This window comes from Cricetulus griseus, chromosome 3, assembly GCF_003668045.3.
Source record: "Cricetulus griseus strain 17A/GY chromosome 3, alternate assembly CriGri-PICRH-1.0, whole genome shotgun sequence".
NCBI classification, from domain to species: Eukaryota; Metazoa; Chordata; class Mammalia; order Rodentia; family Cricetidae; genus Cricetulus; species Cricetulus griseus.
This window is the reverse complement of record NC_048596.1, coordinates 96,817,360-96,845,222: the sequence shown is the minus strand read 5'-3', so window position 1 is coordinate 96,845,222 and position 27,863 is coordinate 96,817,360. Positions and strand designations below refer to the sequence as shown.

The window sequence follows — 27,863 nt, the reverse complement described above, 5'->3', positions numbered from 1 at the left end:
TGAGCACTCACTGAAACACCTTGGAGTCATCACATATTTGAGTTTCAATTAGCATATATATATTTATATTTATATAAAATAGCAATAATGGCAATATGTTATGCATCAATAGCAGCAACAGTTTTCCAGGTTCTGCAGTCCTTTGAACAAAATTGTAGAGACATCCAGCACACTCCATTTTAAAAAAAACAAAAAAACAACAAAAACAAAAACAAACAAACAAACAACAACAAACAACAACAACAAAGTAAAAAACAGAATCCCAGAAAACAGCACAGTTCTGTTACTCTTGTGGTACCTGGCACCATTTTGTTTTTTTAAATTAGTTTCTCAGTCATCATCTGGGAGGAAACCATTCTGAGCAGCATCATTAAAAACAGCTCTGATAAAGCATGGTAACTACTATGTATCATAAAGCAGGTCCACATATGAGTGAGTACATATCATGTTTGTCTTTTTGTGATTGGGTTACCTCACTCAGAATGGTTTCTTCGAGTTCCATCCATTTTCCTGCAAATTTCAAGATTCCATTGTTTTTTTCTGCTGAGTAGTACTCCATTGTGTAAATGTACCACAATTTCTCTATCCATTCTTCCGTTGAGGGGCATTTAGGCTGCTTCCAGTTTCTGGCTATTACAAATAGTGCTGCTATGAACATGATTGAACAGATGTCCTTGTTATATGAATGTGCTTCTTTTGGGTATAGAAATATTCTTAAAAATTATAAATTACTAAACAGGAGGCAGGCCCCTTTATGAATAGAAACAGAGGAGGAGTAGAAGGGTGGTCAGAGGGAAGTGGGGGAAGGGAATGGGAGGAGGGAGGGGAAACTGTGGTCAGGATGTAAAATAAATGAATAAGTTCAATTAATAAAAATCACTAAATAATATTTTTTCCCTGGTGTAAGAAGGGACTTTGAGAGCCCATCCCACATGAAGGGATGCACTCTTGCCCTGGACACATGGGGAAGGGCCCAGGCCCAGCCCAGGATGATGTGGTGGACTTTGCCAAGCCCTGTTGAGGGCCCTACCCTGCCTGGGGAGTGGAGGGTGGATGGGGTAGGGGGTAGGCTGGGGTGGGGTAGGAGGGGTGAGGGTGAGTGGAAGGAGAGGGAGAGGGAGAGGGAGAGGGAGAGGGAGAGGGAGAGGGAGAAGGGATTGACATGTGAAACAAGCTTGTTCCTAATTTGAACTAAAAAAAATCACTAAACAGAATGTACATCACACAGCATGGGCTGGTAGTTTAGGAAGAAAATAGTGATGGAACATGATCTTAGTGAGGTTAATATAATATATGTAGATGATATATACATGGGCAACCAATTGTAATTATACAGTAGGATGTCTGGAAGTCGTGAATCCGGTAGTACAAGAGTGAAAGATTATGGGAATGAATACCTGGAGTAGAGTGAAAAGAAACACAGAGCTGAGGAGGAAAGAATTGAGCAGTGAAGAATAAATTAAAGAAATGTGCTATACACATTTACAAAAGAGTATTATTCAGCCCTAAAAGCAAGGACATCCTGTCCTATGCTACAACATGCTTGAACCCGAAGGCATTATGGTAAGTAAAATAAGTCAGATACAGAAAGAAAACATAACGCATGAAAAACAGCCAGCTTCACAGAGCAGGGATAGAGTGATGGTTGTTCAGTAGAGGGAGGGGAAATTGGGAAGACATTCAAAGGGCTCAATACTTTAGTTATGGGAGACGGATATTTCCCATAACTTTGAAAATTTACTAAGATGGTAGACCTCACGGCAAAACCAAACCCAAAGGAAGTATGTGAGGTAATGAATATTTTGATTAGCTTTATTATGGTGGTGATCTCAGTGTACATACATATCAAAACAACCTTTGTGTACCTCAAATACACACATGTTTTAAATTTATCAATTACTGTGGCTCCCAGACCATGAGCAAATCTGAGTATCAGGCAAAAGCCTGGAGATTTGGATGAATGACAGGACATCTGGTTGTTTTCTGAGAGAATGTCTCCCACCTTTATTGTGGAGCAGCCTTATATACAGACTTACAAAAACCCCAGGTGTAAGGGTTCACAACAGGATGTTGATGCTAGTGGAGTGAGGCCAGGAAAACAGGAGGTACCTGTGGTTATGCTGGAAAACAGCTCACAGAGACCCTGTGGGGGCTGGGTCCCAACAAATTACATGTCAGTAAGTTTTGGGCAAAAAGAAGAGAGAGAAGAATTTGTTGTCTACTTGGACACTGAACTGTTTGTACAAAGGTGCTAACATCTTGTGTGTATTTGTGAAGGAAACTAGCAGGTTTACCAACAAGCACTAAGGAGGAGAAAGACAATACCAGTCCTATATGAGCAGCAGTTTTTACAAGAACATCAGTAACTACCAGCCTGGATACAAACTCAGGAAGCATTTTGCAATAAAAATCACCTTAAGTGATTTCACATCTTAAAAAGCATCAGTTCGTCTCACTAGCTTAAATAAAATGCATCAAAATATCTACAGGTGAAAGACTTCACTAGATGATTTTCTCTATTGATTTCATTTCTCTGTGACATAAATTCTGTGAAAGCATTTGTCTTCTCCATTCCTGTGTTTGGAAGTGCCTGGCACGGAATAGATTTTCAGTGGGATTTTTTTTTTATTTACTTCAAAAAGATTTCTAATAAGTATTGAGATGTGAAATTTTCTATCAATAGCAAGACAAAACACATGGAAGTGAAAACATTTCTGTTACAGTTTTATTCTTTGGAACACCACATATTTAACTCAAATAATTTGGAATGCACATAGGATTAATATGCAGGGCTGGTGAATGCTCAGTGAGTAAAAAGAATTCAATCCTACAGTGGAAGGAGAGAATCTGATGTGGGATGTCCTTCTATATGCTGAGAAAATGTATTGTTTTTATTGGTTGATGAATAAAGCTGTTAGGCCAATGGCCAGGCAGAATAGAGCCAGGTGGGAAATCTAAACAGAGATATGGAGAGAAAGAAGGTGGAGTTGGGGAGACACCATGTAGCAGTCAAAGGGGTAAGATGCCAGAACATTACTGGTAAGCCATGACCATGTGGCGATACAAAGATTAGTAAAATTGGATTAATTTAATTGTGAGAGCTAGTCAGTAATATACCTGAGCCATTGGCCAAACAATTATAATTAATATTAAGCATCTGAACATTTATTCGGGAATTGTTGGACGGGAGACTAACCTCCATTTATAAGGATCAGATTATAAAAGTTATCTCTGACCTGCACAAATGCTCCATGACATGTATGTACACACTTACACATACACAAATCATATATCCCAGACATACACACACCAAATCAAACCCCAAAGGTATTGAGTGTCACTCACAAACAAAAAGTTAGAAATTCTATATAAATATATTCATCAGAGAATACTTTTTTTTCCAAGACAGGGGTTCTCTGTATCTATCCTGGCACTCGCTCTGGAGACCAGGCTGGCCTGGAACTCACAGAGATCTGCTTGCCTCTGCCTCCCGAGTGCTGGGATTAAAGGCGTGTGCCACCACTGCCCGGCTCCATCAGAGAATACTCTTAACAGAACAAACTAGAAGCCATGTAAATGTACAGTAGTGGAAGAATAAGAACAAAGAGGTATGTGAAAAAGGTTTATAAGGAGAAAAGGGAATGGAGAAATGACATAATTATATTATAATCTCAAAAATTAAAGAAATTGAGAAAAGGCATCATGGCATGTCAAGAAATATTTATAACTCTTCATGTGGTAGTGTGCTAAACTGGAGACAGAAGCAGCTGTAAGAGACCATGTGGTGGAATTGTGCTGTGTTTTGATTTCTTGATACACCAGTAGGTTTTACCTGTTCCTGCCACAAAACAACAAAAGTAAGATTATGGATATTCATTTTCTTCCCTATGGTGACCATTTGACTATGTATCCAATAGCATCATGCTCGACACCTTGAAAATATAAAACAAAATCTTATTAAAAAACTAAACATATTCCCCAAAGCAGGGAGAATAAAAGAAGTTATGTGGTTGCACACTTATTACCACAGAAAGTTGGAACATGCTGGGTAGACAATGTGAATTCCCAAAAATAGTAGAAGCTGGGAGGGTTACCAATGCAAATGTTTTATTGATAATCTCTAGATGCTGATTAGATCAATTCTAATTGTTCTTCAGACACAACAATGTAAACACACTTTAAATGGACTTTATTTGACATTTTGTTGTGATTCCTTCAACATAGCGCTAAGTCAATGTTGGTTGAGTGGATGAAATGAATGAATGAATAAATAAATAAATAAGTAAACAAATGTCTGAAAAAGAAAGATAGGATTCCAATACTTAAAATGTTTCTTTGCATTTTAGAAGTCAGGGTCTAAGAGGATCATGTAGAATAAAGTTTGGGGCCCTCCAGAAGGGTTCTAGCCAAATTCCTGTCCTCTGACCTTATGTCTTTCCCACCAAATTATCTCATCCAACCTCATGGAAGCCCCCAAGAATGCTTTTCACTATGGGCTTCCAGTGTCCATTCACAAAAGAGTTAATAAAGCCTTTACAATTATATTCCTGCTGTAGAGGAGATCCTAGGGGAGAAGAAAGTCAAATGGATTAGGTAAGGGTCCCTGGGGATGCTCAGAGAAAAAGTAATTTGTTCTGCAGTGCTCCTGCAGAGTGGCACACTGATCATGGTAGAGCCCTCTGCCATGTGGACACTCTGGGACACAGATGGAGCATGACCCCAGGTGGAGTCTGAAGGTTGTGATGGACACTTTGTGATGGGGAAGACACATATTGGTATTAACCACCAGAGCCTGGTGCTTTTGTGCCTCCCTCCTCCTGCCTGTGGACATGAACTATGAGAGTCTGAGTGAGTGTGATGATGAAGGAGAATAGAAAGAGACATCTGAGAATAGCCAGAGGACTGTTCAGTTGCTCCTGTAGAATTCTGGGATTTAGTGAAAACATAAAACTAGAAATGAGGCAACTTCTTCTTGACCTCTAAACTCATCTCCTTTGTGACTCTGGAAAATTGTATTCCTGTCTGAATCTGGATAAATAGTAACTTATACATGGTTATCCTTGAGCAGTGGGCTTGGAGATTTGTCCTGTGAGGGCCCAGAAGCATAGTTCATGTTCCCAAATGAATTAATAAATTCTACCCTTCAAAAAGCTGCCACAAACAAGATTAACTACACTTTAAAAATACTTAAAATTATTTCTTGGTAGTTTCATAATTTAAATAATGATTTTCAGTCATCACTGCCCCCATTCTTTGCCCTCAGCTCCCTCCTTCTCCCACTGAAACCCTTCTTTGAGAACCCCCTTTCTGTGTTCGTTCCTTTGTTCTGTGGGTGACCCTCTGAGTTTAGTTAGTTTCTTGCCTGAGTATGGGTGGAGAGTTATTTATTACATTCTTATGCAGTGCTATGGGAAAGAGGGTGTCTTTGGTTTTTTGATCTTCATGTACCTTGTGACTACACATTAGATTTCATACTCATCGTCCTTCTAATAAAAAAATAGAGTGATTTAATAAAAAATGAATTAAGTAATATGTTAATGAATCAAATGGCTATGTTCAATATAACTTTACTTTTTAAGAGCAGAAGGTGAGCAGGACTTGGCCCAAGCCTGCAGTTTGATGACCCTTGGAATAACTTCCCAGCCAATATTTACAGTTTTGTTTTTGCATTTTTAGAGGAGCCCTGGCTCTGTTGACCAAGGTGGCCTTGAACTCTCGACTCTACCTGCACTTACTTCAAGTCTCTGTCTCAAGTTTGTGTAGTTCAAATTGGAACTGAAGAGGCAGGCATTTTGCCACATGAGTTACCTGTTTCAAGAGCCCTCTTTTCTGGTAAATGTAAGAAGAGGCTGGAGGCAGGGCTAAAAAGGGAGTGCTCTCCCCAACTCACAGCTCCCAGAGGATGAGGAGGAAAGCCAGAATGCTGAATGAGGACGCGCTGACATGACTCATGTAAGTCATCACACGGGGAATGTATGATGTGTGTGAGAGTGAACTTAACAGTTAATGATGATCTGGCAATTCCTCCATGTCTGGGAAAGCTTAGGCATGACTTCGTAGTGTCACAGTGAAGGGCTTTTGGTGTGAATTGTGAAAATGTGTGTTAGTGTACACATCTTGATCAGAACTTGTGTGAGTAAACACATAGGATGGTGACTATAAAGATGGATGTGGTGAAAACATGAGTTTGAGTGTCTATCTATGCATCTGGCTGAGATAGAATTGAACACAGATTATTCTAACGCTCACATTAGTTTTTCCTATACCACACTGTCAGGTGCATCTCTGAAGTTGCAGTATATCTAGAATTGGTGAGGAGTGGGAAGCCCTCAAAGTATGTTTTGGGTAATTGACATAAAGGAATGAAAGTTTGAAATGTTTCTGCTGCATGGTATTTACTGATTTGGTGTACATATGTGTGTAGTTATGCGCACGCTACAGCAGGGATGCAGCGGTCAGAGGATGACCTGTGGGGGTCAGTTCTCTCCTTCCACTCTGTGGGTTCTAGGAATTGAGTCATGTCATCAGTTTTGGCAGCAGGCATCTTCTCTACACTGAATCAGCTTGCTGGCCCAGGTTTTCAAATTTAAAGGAAGCTCGATACTGCCTAAACTTGGATTCAAATATTAGCCTGGCTAGTAGCAGGTTGTTTGAACAAATGATCTGTTTAACTGTTAGTTTCTTGTACAAATTTGTGATGGTTTCAATTTCATAGATTTGGTGTGAAGTTTAGAAATAAGAAATGCATTTAATATTCAGGTATTTAATCATTACTATTATAAAATTAAGAGGTGCAACTGATAGAGATTAGAGATTACAGATAGAAAGAAATGAAAGGTGACATGGTTTTGGCAATTGTGACGCAGTAGGTGGTTCTAGAGAATGCTATGCAGTGTTTGGGCTGCAGGGAGATGGCAGTGGGCGAATGTGAGGAGGGAGGTGAGAGGGCAGGAGAGGACAAAGCTTGCTTTTGTGAAGTGAAAAGGAGATGAGGCGTTTGAACATATGTACACAGCTGGATCAGTCACCAGAGAGGGAGAGGTTGACATCACTTGAGTGATGGATTAGTGTGGAGAGGTAAAGAGAGGGTTGGGGTCCAGCCCACAGATGGGGCCAGCCTTGCAGAGGAGGAAGAGGAAAAAGATGACTGGGTACAAATCAATTTGTAGGTTCCAAGTGAGGGTCGAGGAGGTCTGAATGCTATAGTTGTCTGATAAACTAAGTAAGGCAAGGTGGATTAGGATAGACAGGAATCCATTCAGGTTTGTTCTGGGGATCCAGATTCCAGCCTATTTGGAAAAGCTGGTGACCTTTGTTCAGCTTGTTCTCCTCTCAGTAAAATGGGAAGGCCACCACAGTTGTTACCTTAGGGTGTGGTGACTGAGACGTAGAGACCAGAGCACAGCCAGTCCTAACTGATCTTTGTCCTCTCCATCCATCTCTTCTCTACGCATCTTACACAACACTGCAAGAAAGAGCTACTTAAAATGCAGTTTGTTGTTGTTTTGTTTTTCAAGACAGAGTTTTTCTGTGTAACAGCCCTGGCTGTCCTAGAATTCGATTTGTAGACCAGGCTGGTCTAGAACTCACAGAGATTCACCTACCTCTGCCTCCCGAGTGCTGGGATTAAATGTGTGTGCCACCATCACCCAGCCTCCCAAAGATGGCAGGAGATAGAAAGCTTAGATGGGTAGTATTGATTGACTACAGAACGGTAAAAATCCCTCTGTAGAAATAAGAAATGTCTATTGAAATGTTGATAGACGGCATTTAGTTCAATGGTAAAATATCTGCCTAGCACCACCTCCACCACGTAGCTAGAAAGAAACAAGGACAAATTAGACTTTGCCAGGCTGTAGCTCAGTAGTAGAGCACTTGCCTAGTGTACACAAGACCCTAGGTTTGATTACTAACAGCACAGTGTGAAAAAAAGAGAGGGGGCTGCATTTGCAAGAAGAGAGGCTAGTGATGGTGGAAAATAAAGATGTATAAATAGGATAAGAGTGTCTAGGACACAAGTCTGGTAACTCTTGTATGCATTACCATGCAGTCATCCTGCCATTTTAGAGGCTGGCAGTCAAGGTGGGAGGTCTCAAGCAACAGCATGAGATTTTCCCTTCATGTCCTCTCTAAACTCTCAGATCCAGTTTCAAAAGCTCTTTCAGTATTCCTTTTCCTGCAACTTCCTTTTATTTTCCTAGGAAAGATTCTTCAGTGGCTCTTAAATACTCCAATAGAAATTCTAAAGCCTTAGAGTAGTATGTAGCCCTTCATTGCAGTGATACATTATTTATAATTTATTAAAGCTTGCCTGAGGATTCAAAATGCAAAGTTAGGCAATACACCTTTAACCCCAGCAGCCATTCTAGCAAGCTGTAGAGCCAGGCAGTGGTGGCACACACTATTTATTTATTTATTAATCATTTTTTTATTTGAATTACAAACACGATTGAATTACATGACAATCCCAGTTCCCTTCTCCCTCCCTTCCTCCCCTACCACCCTCCCCATCTAAATCCCTACCTATCACATATCCTTTCTTCTAATCTACACCTGGTGGCACACACCTTTAATCCCAGGACTCAGAAGACAGGCAGATGGATCTCTGAGTTCAAGGCCACCCTGGCCTACCCAAGAATGAAGAGTAACAGAGCTCACACCTTTGATCCTAGCACTAGGGAGGTGGCAACAGGAGTGATATGGTGGGGCAGAGAAAGGAATATAAGGCAGGAAGAGACAGGAACCAAGGATTGCCATTTTGGCTTGGCAGAAATAGATCTACTGGATTGGCTGCTTTACTTCTCTGATCTTCAGACAAGCTTTAATAAATCATAAATAACATATCACTACACCTCACTCTTCACCATCATTGTCTACCATGTCTTCTTGGCTGTGATTTTCTCTAGCTCCCAAGTACTTTGGGACATCACACTTCTTTACTAGGCAAGCTCTTACTTATTCTTCCAGCTTAAGGTCATGAAGCACTTGTAGAAAGCAATTTCTGAACCCTTTCCAAGGCTTCCCACGTTTCTTTTACATTGGTTGTAGCATGTAAGTAGACATTGTACTTGACTTTCCGTCTCTTCCTCAGACAGGTCCTCAAACACCCATCCCTTGAGGAAAGCCTGTGCTCAGAGTGCCAGATAAATTGATAGGCAACTCAGTTGCTACTTTTCTTTTGAGAAGTCATATTCCATGGGAATTGTAGCTTGCTGCTCACAGCTTGTAACTGTTTAGAACAACACATGTCTAAGACCTGTGGCCTTTTAGAGTGTGATGATCTGTCATAAAGATGAACTACCCCATCTTTCCCTCAAATTTAAGTGATTGAAGGGAAACCTAGGACAGGGTAGCAACTTATTGTCATCTATGTAGTAGACAGAATGGTGAGGATCTGTCCACATCTCCTCCTCAAGAGACCTGTTCTGGGGTTACCACGATTCCTGGTCAGAATGTTTTTTGCTGTTCTATCCAGTGGAAAATGACCTGTTCTGTCCTCCTCAACCCCATTCAGGTTTTTTGGGAAGTGGACAGTGACTGTCATATCCTGTACTCCAATGTACACATGACCTGGCCTGGGCATGGCAACTTTTAACAACACGGGGACCAGTCATGTACTGTTTATTCTGTTGGGCATCCCTGGCCTGGAAGACCATCATGCATGGATCTCTCTCCCCTTCTTCATCTCCTATGTGGTTGCACTCTTTGGAAACAGCATTCTCATCCTTGTCATCATCACTGAACGCAGCCTCCATGAACCCATGTACCTCTTCCTCTGCATGCTGGCTGTGGCTGACCTCATCCTGTCTACTACCACTGTGCCCAAGGCTTTAGCCATATTCTGGTTTCGTGCTGGAGCAATTTCCCTTGATGGCTGTGTCACTCAAATCTTCTTCATCCATGCCACCTTCATCGCTGAATCAGGAATTCTGCTGTCCAAGGCATTTGACCGATACGTGGCCATCTGTGACCCTTTGCACTACAGCACAGTGCTCAGTCACATGGTGATTGTTAGGATCAGCTTGGCTGTGGTCCTGAGAAGCTTCTGTGTGATACTCCCAGATGTATTCCTGGTGAAACGGCTGCCTTTCTGCCGCAGCAATGTGCTGCCGCACACCTACTGTGAGCACATGGCTGTTGCTAAATTTGCCTGTGCTGACATTCGTGTCAATGTTTGGTATGGCTTGTCTGTCCTCCTCTTTACTGTCGTGCTTGATGCCTTGCTCATCTTAGTCTCCTACAGTCTCATTCTCTATGCAGTCTTCCGCCTGCCCTCCAGGGGAGCCCGGCAAAAGGCTCTGGGCACATGTGGCTCCCACCTTGGTGTCATTTCCATGTTTTACCTGCCTGGCATTTTTACCATAATTACCCAGAGGTTTGGACACCACATTCCTCTCCATACCCACATTCTACTGGCCAATGTCTGCATGTTGGCCCCGCCCATGCTGAATCCCATCATTTATGGGATCAAAACCAGGCAGATTCGTGAGCGTGTACTTAGTACTTTGACTTCACAGTGGAAACTATGCTGAGTTGGATTGATTAGGTGGCGTATTTACCAGACAGACATTTACATTGTTTTATCTACTTTGCAAAGACTGAAGACTGAATCAATACTTGCAAGGAGAGTGTACAAAGTGACTTGTCCTGACTTTTACAGTCACTTTACCATGTGATCAAAGAAAGGTAGTGTGCAGGAAGCATGGACTTTTGGGTCAGGAATTCTGACTTTGCTACTGCTGCTGGTGGTGGTGGTGTTGATGATGATAGTGACAGGTTGGACCTTGGACATATTACTTATTTTCACAGAAACCCTTCGTAGAATATGTTTGGAACATCTTTAAAAGAGGGATGCCTACACCAAAATAACTAAAAGAACAAGAAAGACTTACAATGAATTTTACTAGTGCATCACAATGAGAACCTCCACATTGAATCTAGATTAATGCATTTGTGTACATCCATTTAATTTCACTAAAACACATTTAATTTAGAAATTTTAAGTAGAATGTAGTTTGATGCAATAGAAAGTTGTTCTGTGTGAACATGGTGGGGTGTATACATGCACATGCATGCATCTTAGTTGGGAAGCTGACTCTGAATATCTTATGTGGAAAGAGCATCAGGCTTGCTGCTATTGTTTTGCAAAGTGGTGGATACATTCCTCTTATTTATTAATCATTAGCTTTCATAGTAGAGGTCTCTGTAGATTGACTCAAGGACTGAATTAAAGCATTGTGAACATTACAGCTTAATGAACATTTATTGTAAAAACACTACATTTTAGTTTGCAGGCTTTTCACATTCTTCATGTTTCTTGATTATGCTCTGATTGTATCTTTATCATTAGGCTGTGTCATGACTGACCTATAAACAGGTTTTTTGTTACATATAATGCAGAATAAATTGTAAGTATATTTAAAAATTTCTCCCCCTTTTTTCTTAGTATCTTTGAAATTTATACAGGGCTTCTTTCCTACCCCCACTTTAAAATAGCTTCTTTGAGAATTTCAAACAAAGTACTTTGATTGTATTTACTCCTCTTCTCACACTTTCCAAATCCATGCCTTCTTTCCTATCCTACTCTGTGTTCTCCTCCTCCTCCTTCAAAACCCACCAAATACTGTTTATGTTGTCCATGTACTCTTGGATATATAACTTTCACTGGGGGTGGTCTACCCACCAGGGCCCACACTCTTAAAGAAAACTGGTTCTCCTCTTGGCAGCTACCAATTGCCAAAAGCTCCTTAGGTAGGGGTGGGACTTGGTGCCCCCTCTCTCCAGGATGATTTTTTTTTCTGGCTGGAGCCAGCACAGCTGTAATGTTTTTAATGTTTTTTTTGTGTCTGTTCATTTGAAAGGTGGTGGCAGAATGAAAGAAGTTCAGGAAAATCAACAGGCTTTATTTGACTTTAAGCAACAATATTAATCAGAATTGGAATTAGTGCTTCGAGATCTTTCATTTCTCAAGGTAACTTTTATGAGACAGATAGTGAGTGAGATGATCTGGTATGGCACAGTGCTCAGATTCTGAGGAACTGAAAGTTATATCACTGCAACAGTTCCCTCCCTACAGAATGAAAATAAAAAAATACAAACTATTATCAACAGTGTTAACCCCAAGACAGAACACAAAGAAGAAAGATCAATTTTATAGTTAGTGCTTCATTTGTTTTTCATGTTTTTCCATGAACTGGACACACTCGAATCTATTCCTCCTTCAGTCTGCCGGCTGAGTCATTAGCTGACTCTGCTAATGTATCTTTAGCTCATGCATGGAGACTCATACTTGGGTCTGTTCTGCTCTTCGAGTTTTCCCTTCCTAGGATCTCGTTTCTGTCCAGTATTAAGGTAGACCGATACTCCTCTGTAGAAACATCTCTTGCCAATGAACTCCTTTCAACTTACTGACACCTTTGTACAATATCTGAAAGTTTCATGAAATGCATAGCAGATGTACTGAGGACAATTAGATTTTGTTTCAGTTTGGGGACATAGGAGTTTGGCCTGGCTTACCTTAAATGTGCTCAGTTGGGCAAAATAATTTAACTCAAAGCTCATTTTATTATAAATGTTGATTTTCTCAGAAAAGTCTTCGGATGCTTAAAGTAAAAAATCACAATGGTTGTATGGGTCTGTTTTTGCACACTGTAAAATAAAAATAATTGTGAGGGAAACCATCATAGCTGAGGGACCATCTGTATATTCTTGGGAGTCTTTATCTCAAGTGTTCATTAAAATATGTACACATCTACACAAAGATATAAAATTTATATTCATTGCATACAGCATATATGTGAAATCAAGAATGTTAAGCGAGGTTACTTCAGTGGGAAAATTTTTTGCAAGATTTCACAGAAATTCTGGCTGATAATGTTGACTCTGATATTTGAAGTAACATAGTAGTCATCTTTGTGTTTTATATTTTTATAACTATATTTATAAAGATGTTTATGTTTTTAATAGCCCCAAGCTGGAAATTACTTCTGTATCAACAATAATAGAATAAACTGTTGCATACCCAAACAATGAGCTATGAATGACCATGAAAATGAATGGATTGCATAGGTAATAAAAGGGATGAATCTTAGGTGTGGGTGAGCCAGCCACAAAGCTGGGAGCATGGGAGAGATGTTCCCATTTCTCATCTGTCTTGTGGAGGCATGGGCAGGGGAATGGTCCCATCCCCCACCAGCTGCAGCAGCAGGGAGAGCAGACCCTGCATCTTGCCAGGGCAGTACAGTAGAGACAACCCTGTTAGCTCATGTGTGAGTGAGCCAGCCCTGAAATTGTGAGCATGGTAAAGCTGTCCTATTACCCATATGTCTTGTGGTGGCATTGGTGGGGCAAAGTTGCTGCCCCACCCCACACCTATCAGTGTTTGGGACAGGTAAGAGTGGGAGAGTCAGCCCTGTTACTGCAGCTGTTGGCAAGCCAGCCCCAAAAGTTGTGAGCACGGGAGAGGTGGACCAACCCTACAGCTGCCAAGGCCCAGACCCAGACCCAAGGCTGTGACTTGGTTATGAGTCAAGGTTATGAGCCCCATCATCCAGCTCATCTATGATCTGCTGGAGCACATGAAGGAACCTGACCCACAGACCCAAAGCTGCAGGATCTCCACAACATGAGGCAACAACAGGATACCCAGGAAGAGTCCTAGTGAGGACCAGCATCAGTAGTGTACTAGAACAAGAGACCTTGAAACAGACCAATGACTCTTTGCAATGAACACTTATTATTAAAGATATGTGGACAAAGGGATTTACAGTGTGACTCACTGTGTCACATCACAGCTTTCATGATGAGATTTTTAAGTTTTACCCTTATTTTATTTTTTCTCTTAAATTTTGTTTTATTTGGGGTATATGCATGGGTGGAGGGTGGCTTCAAAGGGACAAGGAAATGTGTGGGATCAAGAAACATGATTTAAAAGACACACAGAATTAAAAGAAGGTATGAGTCTTATCATTATACTATTGAATTATGAACATTATGAAGCAAAATTAAGCTAGACATAGGAGAAAGGAGGGAAAGGTTTTATATAATTTCATTTGTGATGTAGTCAAAGGATTACAATAAATCTATTTTGGTATTTTTCTGAAGTTAAGGGTTATGACATGAAGGGAACCCATTTGGATCTGCTGAGATGTTGTCAGTTCTGTTTCTGGATGTGTATTCTATCAATAGAGAATATTCAGCTTGTTACAAAAATAATAATTTGATTGCACAGATGTGAAAATTTCAGACATGCACTTATGTCAACAGAATTTGTTTACAAACCCAAATATATGCTAGACTCCCAAGAAAACCAGTATGCCACTATTTGGGCTCCTCCTTGGAGCTCCTTCTCCCTTTTGAGTTCCCAGAGAAGCCCAAGGACTTTCAGGGTCTAGAAATAGGGGTATGGGGAAGGACCAATATACCTTATAATACAAAAGGCATGCCTTTTTGATAAACCTATTATATTTGTTTATTCTAGAGACTCTGTGAAATATTATGTGTTATACAGATCAAGTATGACAGTCTTCCAACATCAGTCAAGGTGAAAATTTTAGCTATGCTCTCTTAGTACTAATTCTAACAATCATTTCCTGAGAACTTGCTCTGTCATAGGCACAAGGAATGCAATGCTCAGGCTCTAGTATCCACACCATTCTCAGACAGCCTTACCGCAGGACTTAGTATCCATCCACAAAGTGCCCAGATGGCTGTACACATGACTGCTGCTCCTTCTTGGGCTGGTCCTACAGGCTGAAAGTCCTGGCTAGAACTGTGGGCTCTTCAACTCCATGGCCTGGCCCAGAGCAGCTATTAAACACTCTCTTCCACTGGAAGAATCCCAAGGCAGAATCCGAAGTCCAAGAGAGGACATAGCCTCATTCTGGGTGTCAGAGAAAGTGACTTACATCAAGACAACCCCAAACATCTAAAATGCTCTTAAATGGACTCCATTGTGATCAGGGTGTTGTTGGAAGGCCAACCTGAATCCATGGGCGTAAGAGCTGTAGAGGGGAGGAAAGAGCAGGGAGGAAAGCTCACTCTTTCTTTCTCACTCTTACACATAAAACAGATGCAACAACAATGAAAACCCATGAAAGTTAAGGGAGGACTATTTGTGGGAAAGACAGAGGATGATGCTGGAGGAGTGGTCTTGGAGGTGGATGTGAGCAGAGCGCATTGATATGTTTGCACAAAAATGTAATAATGAAACTTACTGTATGCTTACAAAAATCTATGAGAAAATGAAATATCTGTCAGGTTTTGCTTTATATCTTGAAACACAGAAGTGTATTTTAAATATTCCCAAGGAATTTATTTACTTATCAAAACATTTTTTACCAAACTTCACACTAGCTCAAAGTTCAATTCAGTGTTTACATCTCACTACTGGTGTCTCCACCTGCATGCATTCCACAAAAACATCTTTTCGACAAAACCATGTGACCAGCAGTCACACGGTGAACCCCATGGTCAGCCTCTTTGTTCCCCTGAATGGACAAGCCACTGCTTGGCTACAAGGTCAAAGTTTGATCTCAAAGTTATTGACAAAGGAGGGGGTGCAAAATGTTCTTTTAATACAAACAAAACCCATAAGTGTCTTTCTTAAGAATGGATAATAAAAAGGAACAGCACTGTTAAACATGTTTTGGAATGAAAGAAATACAGATGTTTTCTTCTGGCCCAGCTGTTGAAACTCTTCTTGTTCTACTCCCAGGCCTCTTCATTGGGTACCACAAAGTCTTCACTTGAGGCTAGAGAATGTCTATAGTCCTCTGCCCATCCTCCTAGCCAGCTAGCTCAATGATTCTTACAGCTTTCTGAGGTAGGCATTTCTCTCCTGTTAAGTCTTCAGTAGTAAGCTTCAATATTCTGACCTGTTGCACCAACTGGACATTTTTCATCCTAGTTGCCCACACCAGGATCCTTTCACACCACCCCAGGTTAACCTTTAGTCATCAAAGTTCTGTGTTGAAATGGGTCTCTGTGAGGCTGCACTGCGAGAGCTGAGAGGCTTCTTCAGTTTGAGTTGGAACAACAAGGGAGCAGCTGCAGTTTCTTGTTTCTAGCAGCTGCTGGGTCATAATTGTTTCCATCCATAGTGTATAGAAAAACCTCTGGAATTACTGACTGAATTAAAAAAAATCATCCTGGATTTTCTTTATTGTGCATTTATCCATCCTTCTTAAATCTGCTTACAGCATTTTTGAAGCTCTGGATATATTTGTGTTCCAGCTCAGCTACTAATTGCACTTTCTTCAAGGCAATGGAACCAGGGAAGAGCACACCTATAAACTGACAACTGTCAGCCTCTGAGCACAACTTTCCCTTTCTTGTGAGATTCAACTGCAAAGACTCACCAGGCTAGCATGGCACCTAGACTTTGGCTGTCACTGGGGACATCAAGTATACTGTCATTGTTATATTTAGCTGTTTCCTGAACCACTTTCACTACCCTGGAAGATATTCCGGGGAGGGAAAACAAACAAACAAACAAAACAACAAATTAAAAAAAACCCTCCAGCAACAACAACAACAACAACAACAACCAGAAAAACCAACCCAAACCAAAAGATATACAATGTTAAAGACACATATTCTGGGCTTTATCAACAAGGACTGAGACATAGTTTCCTAGGAAGCCCTTCTGCAAGCCATGGAAGATACAGGAATAGCTACCTGGCCAAAGGTAATAGCCAAGAAATATAGAAAAGAAAACAAAATAGGCCATACAAAGGAGGCAGAAATGTGATTTTGACTGAGCTAGATGAATTTGGTCCATTGTGAGGAGTTGTTTCACTGGAGGGAATCATTAAGGAACCTATGTTAGGAATATTGATGTTGAAAGTCAGTTGACATTGACTTTCTGTTATCTCCATCTAATGCCTTCATTCTGGGGCCCTGACTCCTCTAAAGAGATGAAGGTGTGGGATGGTTCCAACTGGATGGTCAAAAAAGGCAGAGCATGGCTGAGGAACACCAACAGGAAGTGAGTAACAGTAGCCAGAAATGGCCTCCAGTAGTCATTGGACCTTGATCATGACAAGGAGGAGGTAACAAGTGTCCAGAAGGTGCTGTCAATATGCACCAGCTCCTGATCATCACATCTTTAGTGGGCAGAGCTTTAGAGGTGCTGCATTGCCTCCATCATCATTGAAACCAACATTAAAGAAGGGCCGTAGAGGTCCAGCAAAGGCACACTCCGAGAAGGTGTAGATGAGGGAGCCATGGTCAGTGATGTTATAGAAGGAGACAATGCCAGCTTCATAGTCTACAAAGATCCCAACTTGGCATGGAGGCACCTGAAGGTGGAGGGTGGTCTGGGGGTTGGTGCCAGCCTCATAGTTGTCTTTTTTCCACAGCCAAATGGTCCAGAAGCCATTCTCAGGACTGAGTGAAAAATGTCCCTTTCTCCGCACAGATTCTCTGCAAACCCCCAGATCCCAGGCCTCCTTCCTGGTCACATCTACCTCCCAGTACATCTTCCCAGAGGTGAATCTTTGGGCACCTAGCACCATGGGGTAATTATTAAATCTCTCATCATTTTCAGACACATTCTGACGGCTATCTCCAATCCTTGCTTGTCTCCGATCCTTTGGGATAATGAGCCATGGGTTGGCTGTGTTTCTATCCAGAGTAATATGTACTGCAGAAAGAAGATCACAGGTAAGCCTGGGTGGGGCCAGCAACTCTTTGCCTGTAGTGAGGGCATTCATGCAAACTCAAAGGTGAGGGGTGACCCTGAACCTCACTATGTGAGGAAATGACCCACAGCAACCCAGGTACTTCCTCTGACGTGTGAGGAAACCTTACCTGTGTGTCTGTACTACACTTACATTCTCTTGACACCTCTTCCACATGCTACCATCCTGTGCTCTCCATGACCGTCTACTCTGCACCCTTATTATCCCCTTCTATTCCAGCCCACAGTTCCTAGAAGTCACCTCACCCCAACATGTCCTCAGCATCTTCTTCCGCCCTGGCACATGGCATGCATTTGTCAGGTCCGGGGAGGTAACATCTAATGATTCCAGGTTCAAGGATCTACTCCTAGGGAAAAAAGAGTTTGAGAATCTTACTTGGCACTCCTGTCTTCTACTCTAGGTCCTAATGACATTCTTCATGGACTGACTTTGATAATCACATTCAATACAAACTTACAAATACTCATGAATTCACTGTCTATGTGAAAGGAAAAAAAAATAGTTTCAGAGTTCCACGTTCTAGGAAACTCAAATAAACCTCCACCTCTTCCCAAAGCTAGAGGTCACTACTAAGTGGATTCCATTTAGTTTTCAGGCAACCATCTAATAGGGTGAGTTCTGTGAAGAACCTGGGGAGTCCTAGCAGACTCAGATTACCTTTTTTTGGCGTGGGGACTTTATAAAGATGATATAGTCTAACTACATCAGGCAATCCACCAAGTGAGATGCCCATTAGCCTTTTGAGGCCAGAGAACAATTTAGAGAGGACCAGGTTTCTGAGAATAGGGTGCATGGGGAAAACTCCCAATACATGTGTGCCTAACTCAGTAACCATTTCTATGCACACATACTTCCCGTTCCCTTTTCTAACTGAGGAAACCTCTCCTTACCTTTCCAGGACAATTGTCACCTCCTGAGGAGAGAAGAGACACAGAGTCAATTCTGGAGTTTCTGATTGACAGAATTCCCAGGGTCATGTGACATCACCCATGTTTCCTCTGGGCCCTGCTCTGCAGCCTTTCCTTGGGCCACAGACAATTCTGACTAGTTCTTAGCAGAAAGGACTCATGGCTGCTCTTAGAATATCTAGGAAGCTAACATGGATATGGCCTGTAGCTAGGATATGACCAGGGCTTTACAGACTGATTGAGAAAACAAATTAGAAGGGCTAGGTTCTTGGAGGAGGGGGGTTTACCATGGAGACAGTAGAAGAGGAAAATAAATAACACAACCTGACTGAAGCCCAGAGGCAGTTGCAGGAAGGATATCCTTCCTGCTGAGGTAGGATATCCAGAAAGGCTCCTTGCCATTTATGGGATTGAATAGTTTGGGGAGAAAGGGTTAGTTGGTTGAAAGCTTTGTCCTGTGCTGTGGTTAATCCTCTGCCTTATTTAGAGTGAGCTTAAGTGAGAATATTCCTTCCCATAATGTTGGAACTGGCAACCTTCTAGGCTCAGTCAAAAGGCACTAGGGAGCCAGTTCAGGGATAGGAAAGGGAAAAGCAAGGGAAAGCCTTCCAAGCCAAACCAATATAATCAGCTTTTCTGAACAAACACTCAAGGAAATGTTTATCTGAGAGACAGGGACGGAGGTGTGAGAAAAGAAGCACAGAGATCATCTAGACCATAGTCTTCCAACGTGGGGTGGGGCTAACATATCATGGGTGGATGCAAGATGGCTTTAGAATACACACGGATTTTAAAAATAATGATGTACGTGTTTCATCTTATTTTTTTGTCTCTTACTACTTAGATAAACTGACGTCATTTAGCTTGACTCTCTCACTAAGTCTCTTAATGTCTCTGCTCCTTAGTTTTCTCACCCATGGACTTGGATCACAGTAGCACTTACCTGAACCATGGTAAGTCATCTGTGTGCTGTTTAGGAATCTGCAGTTATCATTACGGGAAAAAATTAGAAAAAACAGTAGCACCAATATGTAATTTCTTAGTTATCATGCCTTGGCAAAAATTATTTTAAAGCTAAATTTATTTTGGGGAAAGAGTGAGACTATTTGCAGAAGCAGAACAAATTAAAAATCATGTAGGGAGCTCTCAGGAATCCAGGAAGTATTAAAATCCAACTACGACTAATGTTAGGCACACTTTCCTGCATCCACTCCCCTTATGGCTTCATCAGTGGAGACACTGACTATAGGAAAGAAAAACAGTCCCATAACCTATCACTATGGAGAGAAATGACACAACTCAGTTTTGGAAATTATACTTTCAAAAACATTCTTATGGCTACTTGTCTAAGCACCAGAATGGATGTTCTCATTTAATTCCTTAAAAAAGAAAACCACTTGAGATATGTAAATATTTATATATAATATATATATATATATATATATATATATATATATCCATATATCCTGGTGACGTGTGCTAAGTGTCATGCTCCAGCTCCCACACCTGGCACTACCGGGGATGTCCATCTATTGGCTACTACTTGGAGCATGTTCTCTTGTATCTATACCCTGTTGTTCTGCAATGGAAGCCACTCCTGGGTCCACATTTCTGTTTATTTAAGAATGTCCCAAAGATTAAGGCAGCACTTGCATTAGGAGCCATTCCAGAGAGTTCTGGTTTTCTCCCAGTTACTCCTGGTGCCTGTGCATGGGTCTCACCTGCAGTAGCTCCAGCTGGGAGCCCCGGCTCCTCCTCTCCAGCTCTGCGATCAACTCCTGCAGGGCCTGGTTCTTCTCAGCTAGCTCAGCCTCCTTCTCCCCCAGGAATTTCAGGTGCTCCCTCTCATCCTTCTCCAGTTTCTGTAGCTGCCTCTGCTCTTCCTTGGCCAGCAAGCTATTCTGATGTACAAACTCCGAGTGAATCCTCGACTTTTGTATGTCCACGTTTCTCTGAGGTGGCAAGGGCAAGACAGGAGTTTTGCATTTTTAGTTTTAATAAAAATTTCCTAGGCTTTGGTGGCAGAGGCGTTTCTGTTCCCTGGTCACTCATCCCTCTGTTTATGTCTGGGAATAGGTGCGCGCACACACCCACAACAATGTGCGCTCTCCAGTGTGCACACGGCTGGCCTCTAGCAAACAGCATTGTTTAAGTGGCACACAGCAACTTCTGGCACCAACATCTTCTCAACTTTTCTTCCAAAACCCAGTAATGCCTATGTGAGTCCCTGTGTTCTCCTTCTATCTTGACAAGTCACAGAGAGTAAAATCTTTTCCCACTTCCAATGATGCACAATTCCTAGGCCCGAGGGGACAACAGTGGCCTCAGTACAGTCTTTGCTATCTTGGGAGGGTCACCGGATGGCACAGATGATCTCGTTTCTTTTGCCACCACAGCTTGATTCAGTCTTTGCTAATCCCATTCCACTTTTGGGGTCTGTGATTGCTCTGAGCCCCTTACACTCCTTGTCAATTTCAGATGTATCCTTTTTTCTCCTGGCAAATTACCAATGCGACAGACTTTAATTCTTTACCAGGCTTTGCACTAATAGCCTGGTCATCATTAAGCAGCCACCGAGTCAGGTGGGCCTCCTACCTCAGACTTACATAGATCCTTTCCGGCTGTTCCCTCCCCTCTTTGTCATGTCTAAAGGGTGCAGGAGTTGGGATTTTCTCACAGGATACCTCAGACCTGTTATCACAAGACCGTCATTCACCGAGACAGGGTCAGAAGGGATGGTGTGACCTTCTTAGACTTTCTGCAGTAATTCTTGAACTTTGTGACAGATTGGGGGAAATCTCATCTGATTTTAAGCTTCCTTCCTTCTTTCTTTCTTAAATTCTTCTCTGTCTAGAGATATAGTGTGGATGGTCCTTGGGGAGTGACCTATATAACAATTCTCCCACCCCTTGGATAGGCACAGTCATAGTTAATGCTTGCTTGAGATCAAGACCTGGGACCCAGCCTATCCCCGGGTTCTTGCCTTCCAGTCTGTTCTTTGCATTGCAAGATCCATTTCCAGCTTCTCGGCGAATTCTTTCCCTTTCCTCAGTTTTTCTAAAGCCACGAGGAGCTTCTCCTGTAGAAAAAGGTGGTAGGTTAGTCCCCAGATAGAGATGTGGAAGAGGGGAATGGGAAGACTTTGGGGGAAACCTAGTATGTCTTACAAAACAGAGCGACACTGATGGGGAATGGGATCTGGTCATTACATTTCTAATTCACCAGGAAGCCAGAGGAAGCATAATCCACGCACATCCCACGGCATAGTCTCGGCTCCTGAGAAATAAGCTTGTATTTGATGCACAAGTTCCTCTCAATGAGAAACTACCCTCCATTCCCCTGTAAGGATGACTCTCAGTCACTATGCTGGGGAGCGGAGCATTCTTCATGGAGCACCTTCTTTATATCTATGGGTGTCTCTGTGCTAGAGCCTCACCTGGTATACCCGAGCAGCTTCTTCAATAGGGACCTTGGTGTGGTCAAGGTGTTTCCCAGACTGGGCACACACCCAGCAAAGGGCCTGCCCATCTTCCTCACAGAACACTAGAAGTTTCTCTCCATGCTTCATGCAGCGGTCTTCCTGGGTGTCCTTATTGGCATCCCCGGCTGTTTGTTTAAGGTCTTCTACCATGTTGGCTATACGTCGAATGGGCCTGAGGTTTCTGAGCAGAAACTGTTGCCGGCACTCGGGACATATACCGCCACCATTTTTCCCGACCTCAGAAATGCATTCCTTGCAGAAGCAATGGCCACATTCGATACTCATAGGCTCCACCATGGAGTCCAGACAGATAGAGCAGATGACATTTTCCCACATCTTTTCCAGAGCCATCTTGGAGGATTTTGAGTGCAGAGGAGGAGGGAAGAGATAAATGAAAGTTTGCATGACAAAAGCAAAAGCAAGACAATACCAAAAGTTCCCAAAACAATGCAAAGGAAAACATGTGAGAAAATGACACAGGAGAAGGAAACAAATGAAGGCAAGAGTATCAACCTGCACAACAGCAGCCTCTCCTCCCTAGTCTGACCCATTGATCTAGTCAGGCAGAAGGGGAAACTGAGTTTCCAGAAGAAACATTGGAAAGTGGCGGGGATAATGCTGTTAATAATTCCAGCTCATCATATCCATCCCTGCTTTAACCCTCAGTGTCCAGACTTCTCTCACACACTTTCTCTCATCTTGCGCCTCCATGGCGCGGAGAGTGACCATTTACCATATGCCATATTTACCAAGCACCCTCCATATTCCAACTGGGTGCTACATTGCTTATGTCCGTCTTCATTAATCTTGACAATAACTGCAGGAGTAAGGAGTCAAAGGTTTACGAAGTTATTCGTTACATGAGATATTTTGGTCAAATATGATGATGAATAATAGGCTATATCATAGGTTCATGGAAGTATACTTCAAGGTGTGTGTTCATTATGGCATCATCTAAGGGTACATTTCCCAGTCATTAGGGTTGCATGTGTATGTATTTATGTATATACATATATATACATAGCTGTTTTTTATCCTAATATGTTCTTATTTATAAAATATACTTGAGCACAAATGCATCAATGTAGGTGTGTCCACATGTTCTCCTATATGAATGTTTATGTACATATGTGAATATGTGTACTTATCCATACACATTTGTGGAGAGCAGTTGCCAGGCTTTTCTCTAAGACTATCCAAACCTAGTACCTGTCTTAACTTCCTTTAGGGCGCTGAGAGTCTTAAATCTACATAAATTTTCAGTAGAGCATTCTAAATGGCTAGTACTCACCTCCAGCAGAGGTCTTCAAGGGACAGGAGTTTCCCTGAGCTCCCCTCTGGGCTAGCTCACAGCCTGCTTTTCCCACCTTTACTAGCCCCCTCGTCTCAGCTCAGGCACCAGTCACTAAACAGCCCCTTCCAGGCAGGGCACCGGGAAAGTCACTTTCAGAGCCCCGCTTCCACAGGCCTGTGTGGGCAGCCAGCCAGGGCTGGAACTAGAGAACACTGCTGAAAAGAAGCAGCAGGTGCGCCGGCAGGTTCGGGTGGGAGTCGCAGGTGGGAAGGGGCGGAGGAGAGAGCACTCCTAGGTGGGTCGGGGATCCCAGCCTCACTCACCTTAGCAGGGTCCTCAGCATGGGCTACGGGTGAGCTCCCAGTGTGGCTTTCACAAGCCTGCTCCCTAAATTTCACTTTCAGTTTCCTCTCAGAGGCTAGTCTAGAAGGAAGCGGGAGGAGCAAGGGGAGGAGCGGAGAGTTGAACGGCTAGGGGAGGACTCAAGCAGAGAAGGCGGAGACTGGGTGGAGCGTGTGAGAGAGAGGTCAAAGGTGCTAGAAGCTGCCGACTGCTAGCCTGCTAGCCGCAGGCACAGGTGGAGGAAACTGCCTTGCTGCCTTCGTTCTCTCTGAGGCCTCCTGGTCTTATTTAACAATGTAATCTACACGATATCGATGTGTTGCCTTTGACAAGGGTCTTCACCTCACACCTGGGAGCATCTGGGAGAAGGGGTCCGGAAGGAGAGGATTCACTATCTGCTTGCTCCATCCAGTAATGGATTCCTTCTCACAAGACTGGTAGTTCTTTAAAATCTGGGGTGATCAGTCCTCCTTCTCTGCAACTGGATTTCAGTTCAGTTCAAGGTTTAGCTGTGGCTGTCTGCTTCTACTTCCACCAGCTGCTGGATGAAGGCTATAGGATGGAATACAAGTTAGTCATCAATCTCATTATCAGGGGAGGGCATTTAAGGTAGCCTCTCCTCTTTTGCTTAGATTGTTAGTTGTTGTCATCTTTGTAGCTCTCCAGACATTTCCCTAGTGCCTGATTTCTCTTTAAACCTATGTCTCCCTCTATTATATTATCTCTTATCTTGCTCTCTTCTGTTCTTCCCTCAACTCAACCTCCCTGCCAAAGGGGTCCATACCAGAATGGTAAAACCCACAGAAACAGTTGACCTGAACAAGGCAGAGCTCCTGGTCCCCAGACTGATAGCTGGGAAACCAGCATGGGATTGATCCAGAGCCCCTGAACGTGGTGTCAGTGAGGAGACCTTGGAAATCTATGGGACCTCTTGCAGTGCATCAGTACTTATTGCTACCATAGGAATGGACTTTAGGAGCCCATCCCACATGGAGGAATACTCCCTGAGCCTAGACACAAGGGGGTTGGCCCAGGCCCTATCCCAAAGAATAAGACAGACTTTGAAGACCCCCTATGAAAGGCCTCACACTCCCTTGGGAGCAGAAAGGGTATGGGATAGGTAGGGTGTTAGTTGTGGGGTGGGGGGGTGAGAGGCAGAGGGGAGGGAAAGGGACCTGGGATTGACATGTAAAATAATTTTCTTTCTAATTAAAATAAAAAGAAAAACAAAACAAAAAATAAAATCTGGGGTGAAAGATCCTGTCATTGTTTTAATTAGCATATATTAATTATACAGTGTACTTTAATTATACTCTTTTCCCATCTCTCTATCTTCCAATTTTGCTCCCCTCTTCTCAGATGGTCTGGGGTGAGAAATTTATTCCTTAGATGTCTAGGTAGGTGCTGTACCAATGAAGGGAGTTGAGATTGTGAGCATCAACTGTATTATACTTGCGCTAAAAAGCATTGGTTGAATTTTCCTTTGACATTTATTATATTTAGGAAACATAAAATATCAAATACTTTGAAATTTCTAGTCCTATTTAAGAGAGATTTTTTTTTTCAGCCAAAGGCCCACCAGGCGATGTGCACTGTCTAGATTGTGCTGCTGTAGTGGGATTTGATTCCAGGGACACAAACAGTCCCAGACAGCAGAATGAAAATCAGAGTCAAGCATCTGAAAGGACAAAGAGAACTGTAACATCAGGAAACGACTCTGCTTCATAACCCTGAAGACCTGTTGCTGTTTCATGCAGGCATCGAGTAAGCCACTATGGAGGCCAGAAAAGAACCTTATTACAAGATAAGGTAGAGGTAGATTAGGTGTCCATTTTGCTGTATAACACTAGATGGCGCTCTGTTTTTGTTTACACACTGGATTGACACACCCACCCTAGGGTTCTATCGGTACATGTGCACACAGAACTACCAGTCATCCGAAATTCCATTTACCCACAGATAGTACTTTGGTATTTCAGTCCTTTATCCCCCCTGTTAAAATGACCCGAGTCTTTATTTGGGAAAGAATAATGCCACTGACATTACTGTCCAGCACATTGGCGAAGTTAGTGAAGTGAGGAGTACTTTGGGTTTTATTCGTAGTCTCCACTGAGTTTAATGTATGTCAATAGCCAAAGTTGTCGGGGGGGGGGCGAGGGGGGTGCGGCAGGGATAAGTCCACTCTGGCCAGGACAGGAAGGGCATCCTCTGCCTATTTCTAATTAAGTGACCTAAAAAGCTCCAAAGACTTGGAAATAGAAGGAGGACCAGTTGGGAAGAGGAAGGGCTCAGCTGGAGTGGGGGGGGGGAGGCAAGAGTGGGTGATAGAGTATTGCTGGCTTTAACCATGCATGAGAATTACCCTTTACTCTCATAGGTAAGGTCTTTGTCGATTTCTCTTCCTGTAATAAAATACCATGGATTAAGTCATTCATAAAAAATGCTTCTTTTCTTACAGTTGTGGAAGATGGGAAGGCCAAGATAAGGCAGCAACAGATTTGCTGACTTATACTTGCTGTCTTCTCAAGATGAGGCCCTTGAATCCTTTTTTTGGAAAGGATCCTAATTCATAGCTTCATTTCTTCTTGTTGCTGTCATCATCATCATCATCATCATCATCATCATCATCATCATCGTAATCATCATTTTCATATATGAATTTCACAAACACACAGACATTCAGACCACAGCGGATGGGATTTCCAAATTGGTATCGTACCTGTGCTCTCAACAGGACATACCCCAGATCTACTGAGTGCCTGTTCTAATTGATGATGCACATTCCAGGTGAATGGTTTCCGTAGGGAAGCCCCATTATTAAGATTTGTTAGATATAAAACAGTTCTTTGGTTACAGGTAATGCTTTTGAAATAAGCTTGGTGGTGCAGGTTTAAAAAATGGTGGCATTAGCCAGGTGGTGGTGGTGCACGCCTTTAATCTCAGCTCTTGGGAGTCAGAGGCAGGCGGATCTCTGTGAGTTCAGTGCCAATCTGGTTTACAGAGTTAGTTCCAGGACAGGGTCCAAAGCTACTCAGAGAAACCCTGTCTTGAAAGAAAAAGAAAGATGGTGCTTGCCAGACAGAATGTAGAAGGCAAAGCAGATATGCTGGAATATTACTTATTTTGTTTGAAAAATTCCATTTATTTAATGTAAGTAATATCACTAGAAAACTGCAGAAAACTGTTCAGATTTTCTTAGGCACAGTAAACAAAACAAAACAAAACAAAACAAAAACCCAAAAACCAGAGCAGGCTAAGAGCTGGTATTATTTATATATAATTACAGCATTCCACTTCCTCCAGGAACCCCAACTTCCTCCTTCCGCTTCCCCCAGGAAGTGATGGAATCTCAAATCTTAGACACCATTATGGATCAAATGATGTAAGCAAATGTACAGGAGTGTGAGATTAATTTTGGTTGTAACTTGGCTGGTTTGAGGTATACCTGGAGAACTGGCCTCTCTCTCTCTCTCTCTCTCTCTCTCTCTCTCTCTCTCTCTCTGTCTCTCTCTCTCTCTCTGAGTTAGTTTGATATAGTCCCAAATAAAAATAAACATATAAAAAGTCTTCTACAGCTCTGACCACAGGGTAGGGTAGGGGGAGGTTAATGTGGTATGTTGGTTATAGAGAAGGCTTGATGAACCACCAAAGCCAGCTCTTAACATCTTATGGGGAAGTTGAAAGAGTGTGTGCAAAGTTTATAAGCCTTTCCAAAAAGTCTCATGTATTCTAATTTATTTAAGTTTTAAAGGACTCAGTGTGTGTGTGTGTGTGTGTGTGTGTGTGTGTGTGTGTGTGTGTTAAATCATGTGAATTTGGTAGGAAAAATGGTGGGGGGATAGGGTAGGAATTGGGGGAAAGGGAATGGGGTATATAGTTGATCAAAACACAGTATAAGCATGTACAAAATTCTCAAACAATGAAAAAGAAAAAAATTCACACGAAAAGTTTGCATTTTAAAAGAAAATGTGGAGAATCATTTTATAAAGTAAAAACATTAGAAATAAATCAGATTAATGAGTGTTGGAAAAAACAAAGTTTATTTTATGTGTGTGTGTTTGCGTGTTTATGTGCACATGTGTGCCATGGAAGCCAGAAGAGGATGTTGAATACCCAGAGTGGAAGTTATTAGGCAG

General features: G+C 42.2%; 2 protein-coding genes and 1 long non-coding RNA gene across 3 annotated transcripts; 2 read left to right on the top strand and 1 right to left on the bottom strand.

Annotated features, from left to right (window-relative positions):
- Nucleotides 1-9,581: 9,581 nt before the first annotated feature.
- Nucleotides 9,582-10,532, top strand: LOC100754296 (olfactory receptor 52B4). Its single transcript, XM_027407959.2, has one exon. The coding sequence runs from the start codon at nucleotides 9,582-9,584 to the stop codon at nucleotides 10,530-10,532; it is 951 nt and encodes a 316-aa protein (XP_027263760.1).
- Nucleotides 10,533-15,287: 4,755 nt separating this feature from the next.
- Nucleotides 15,288-23,841, bottom strand: Trim21 (tripartite motif containing 21). The gene is made up of 7 exons (XM_027407890.2): nucleotides 23,709-23,841; nucleotides 22,047-22,442; nucleotides 21,594-21,689; nucleotides 20,332-20,562; nucleotides 18,593-18,615; nucleotides 17,948-18,048; nucleotides 15,288-17,644 (listed from the first exon to the last, which is right to left on the bottom strand). The coding sequence occupies exons 2-7, from the start codon at nucleotides 22,440-22,442 to the stop codon at nucleotides 17,100-17,102; spliced, it is 1,392 nt and encodes a 463-aa protein (XP_027263691.1). The 5' UTR covers nucleotides 23,709-23,841; the 3' UTR covers nucleotides 15,288-17,099.
- Nucleotides 23,842-23,922: 81 nt separating this feature from the next.
- Nucleotides 23,923-27,203, top strand: LOC103158640. The gene is made up of 3 exons (XR_004768870.1): nucleotides 23,923-24,297; nucleotides 25,295-25,491; nucleotides 26,186-27,203. It is a non-coding gene; the product is annotated as an uncharacterized LOC103158640 (long non-coding RNA).
- The last annotated feature ends 660 nt before the right edge of the window (nucleotides 27,204-27,863 follow it).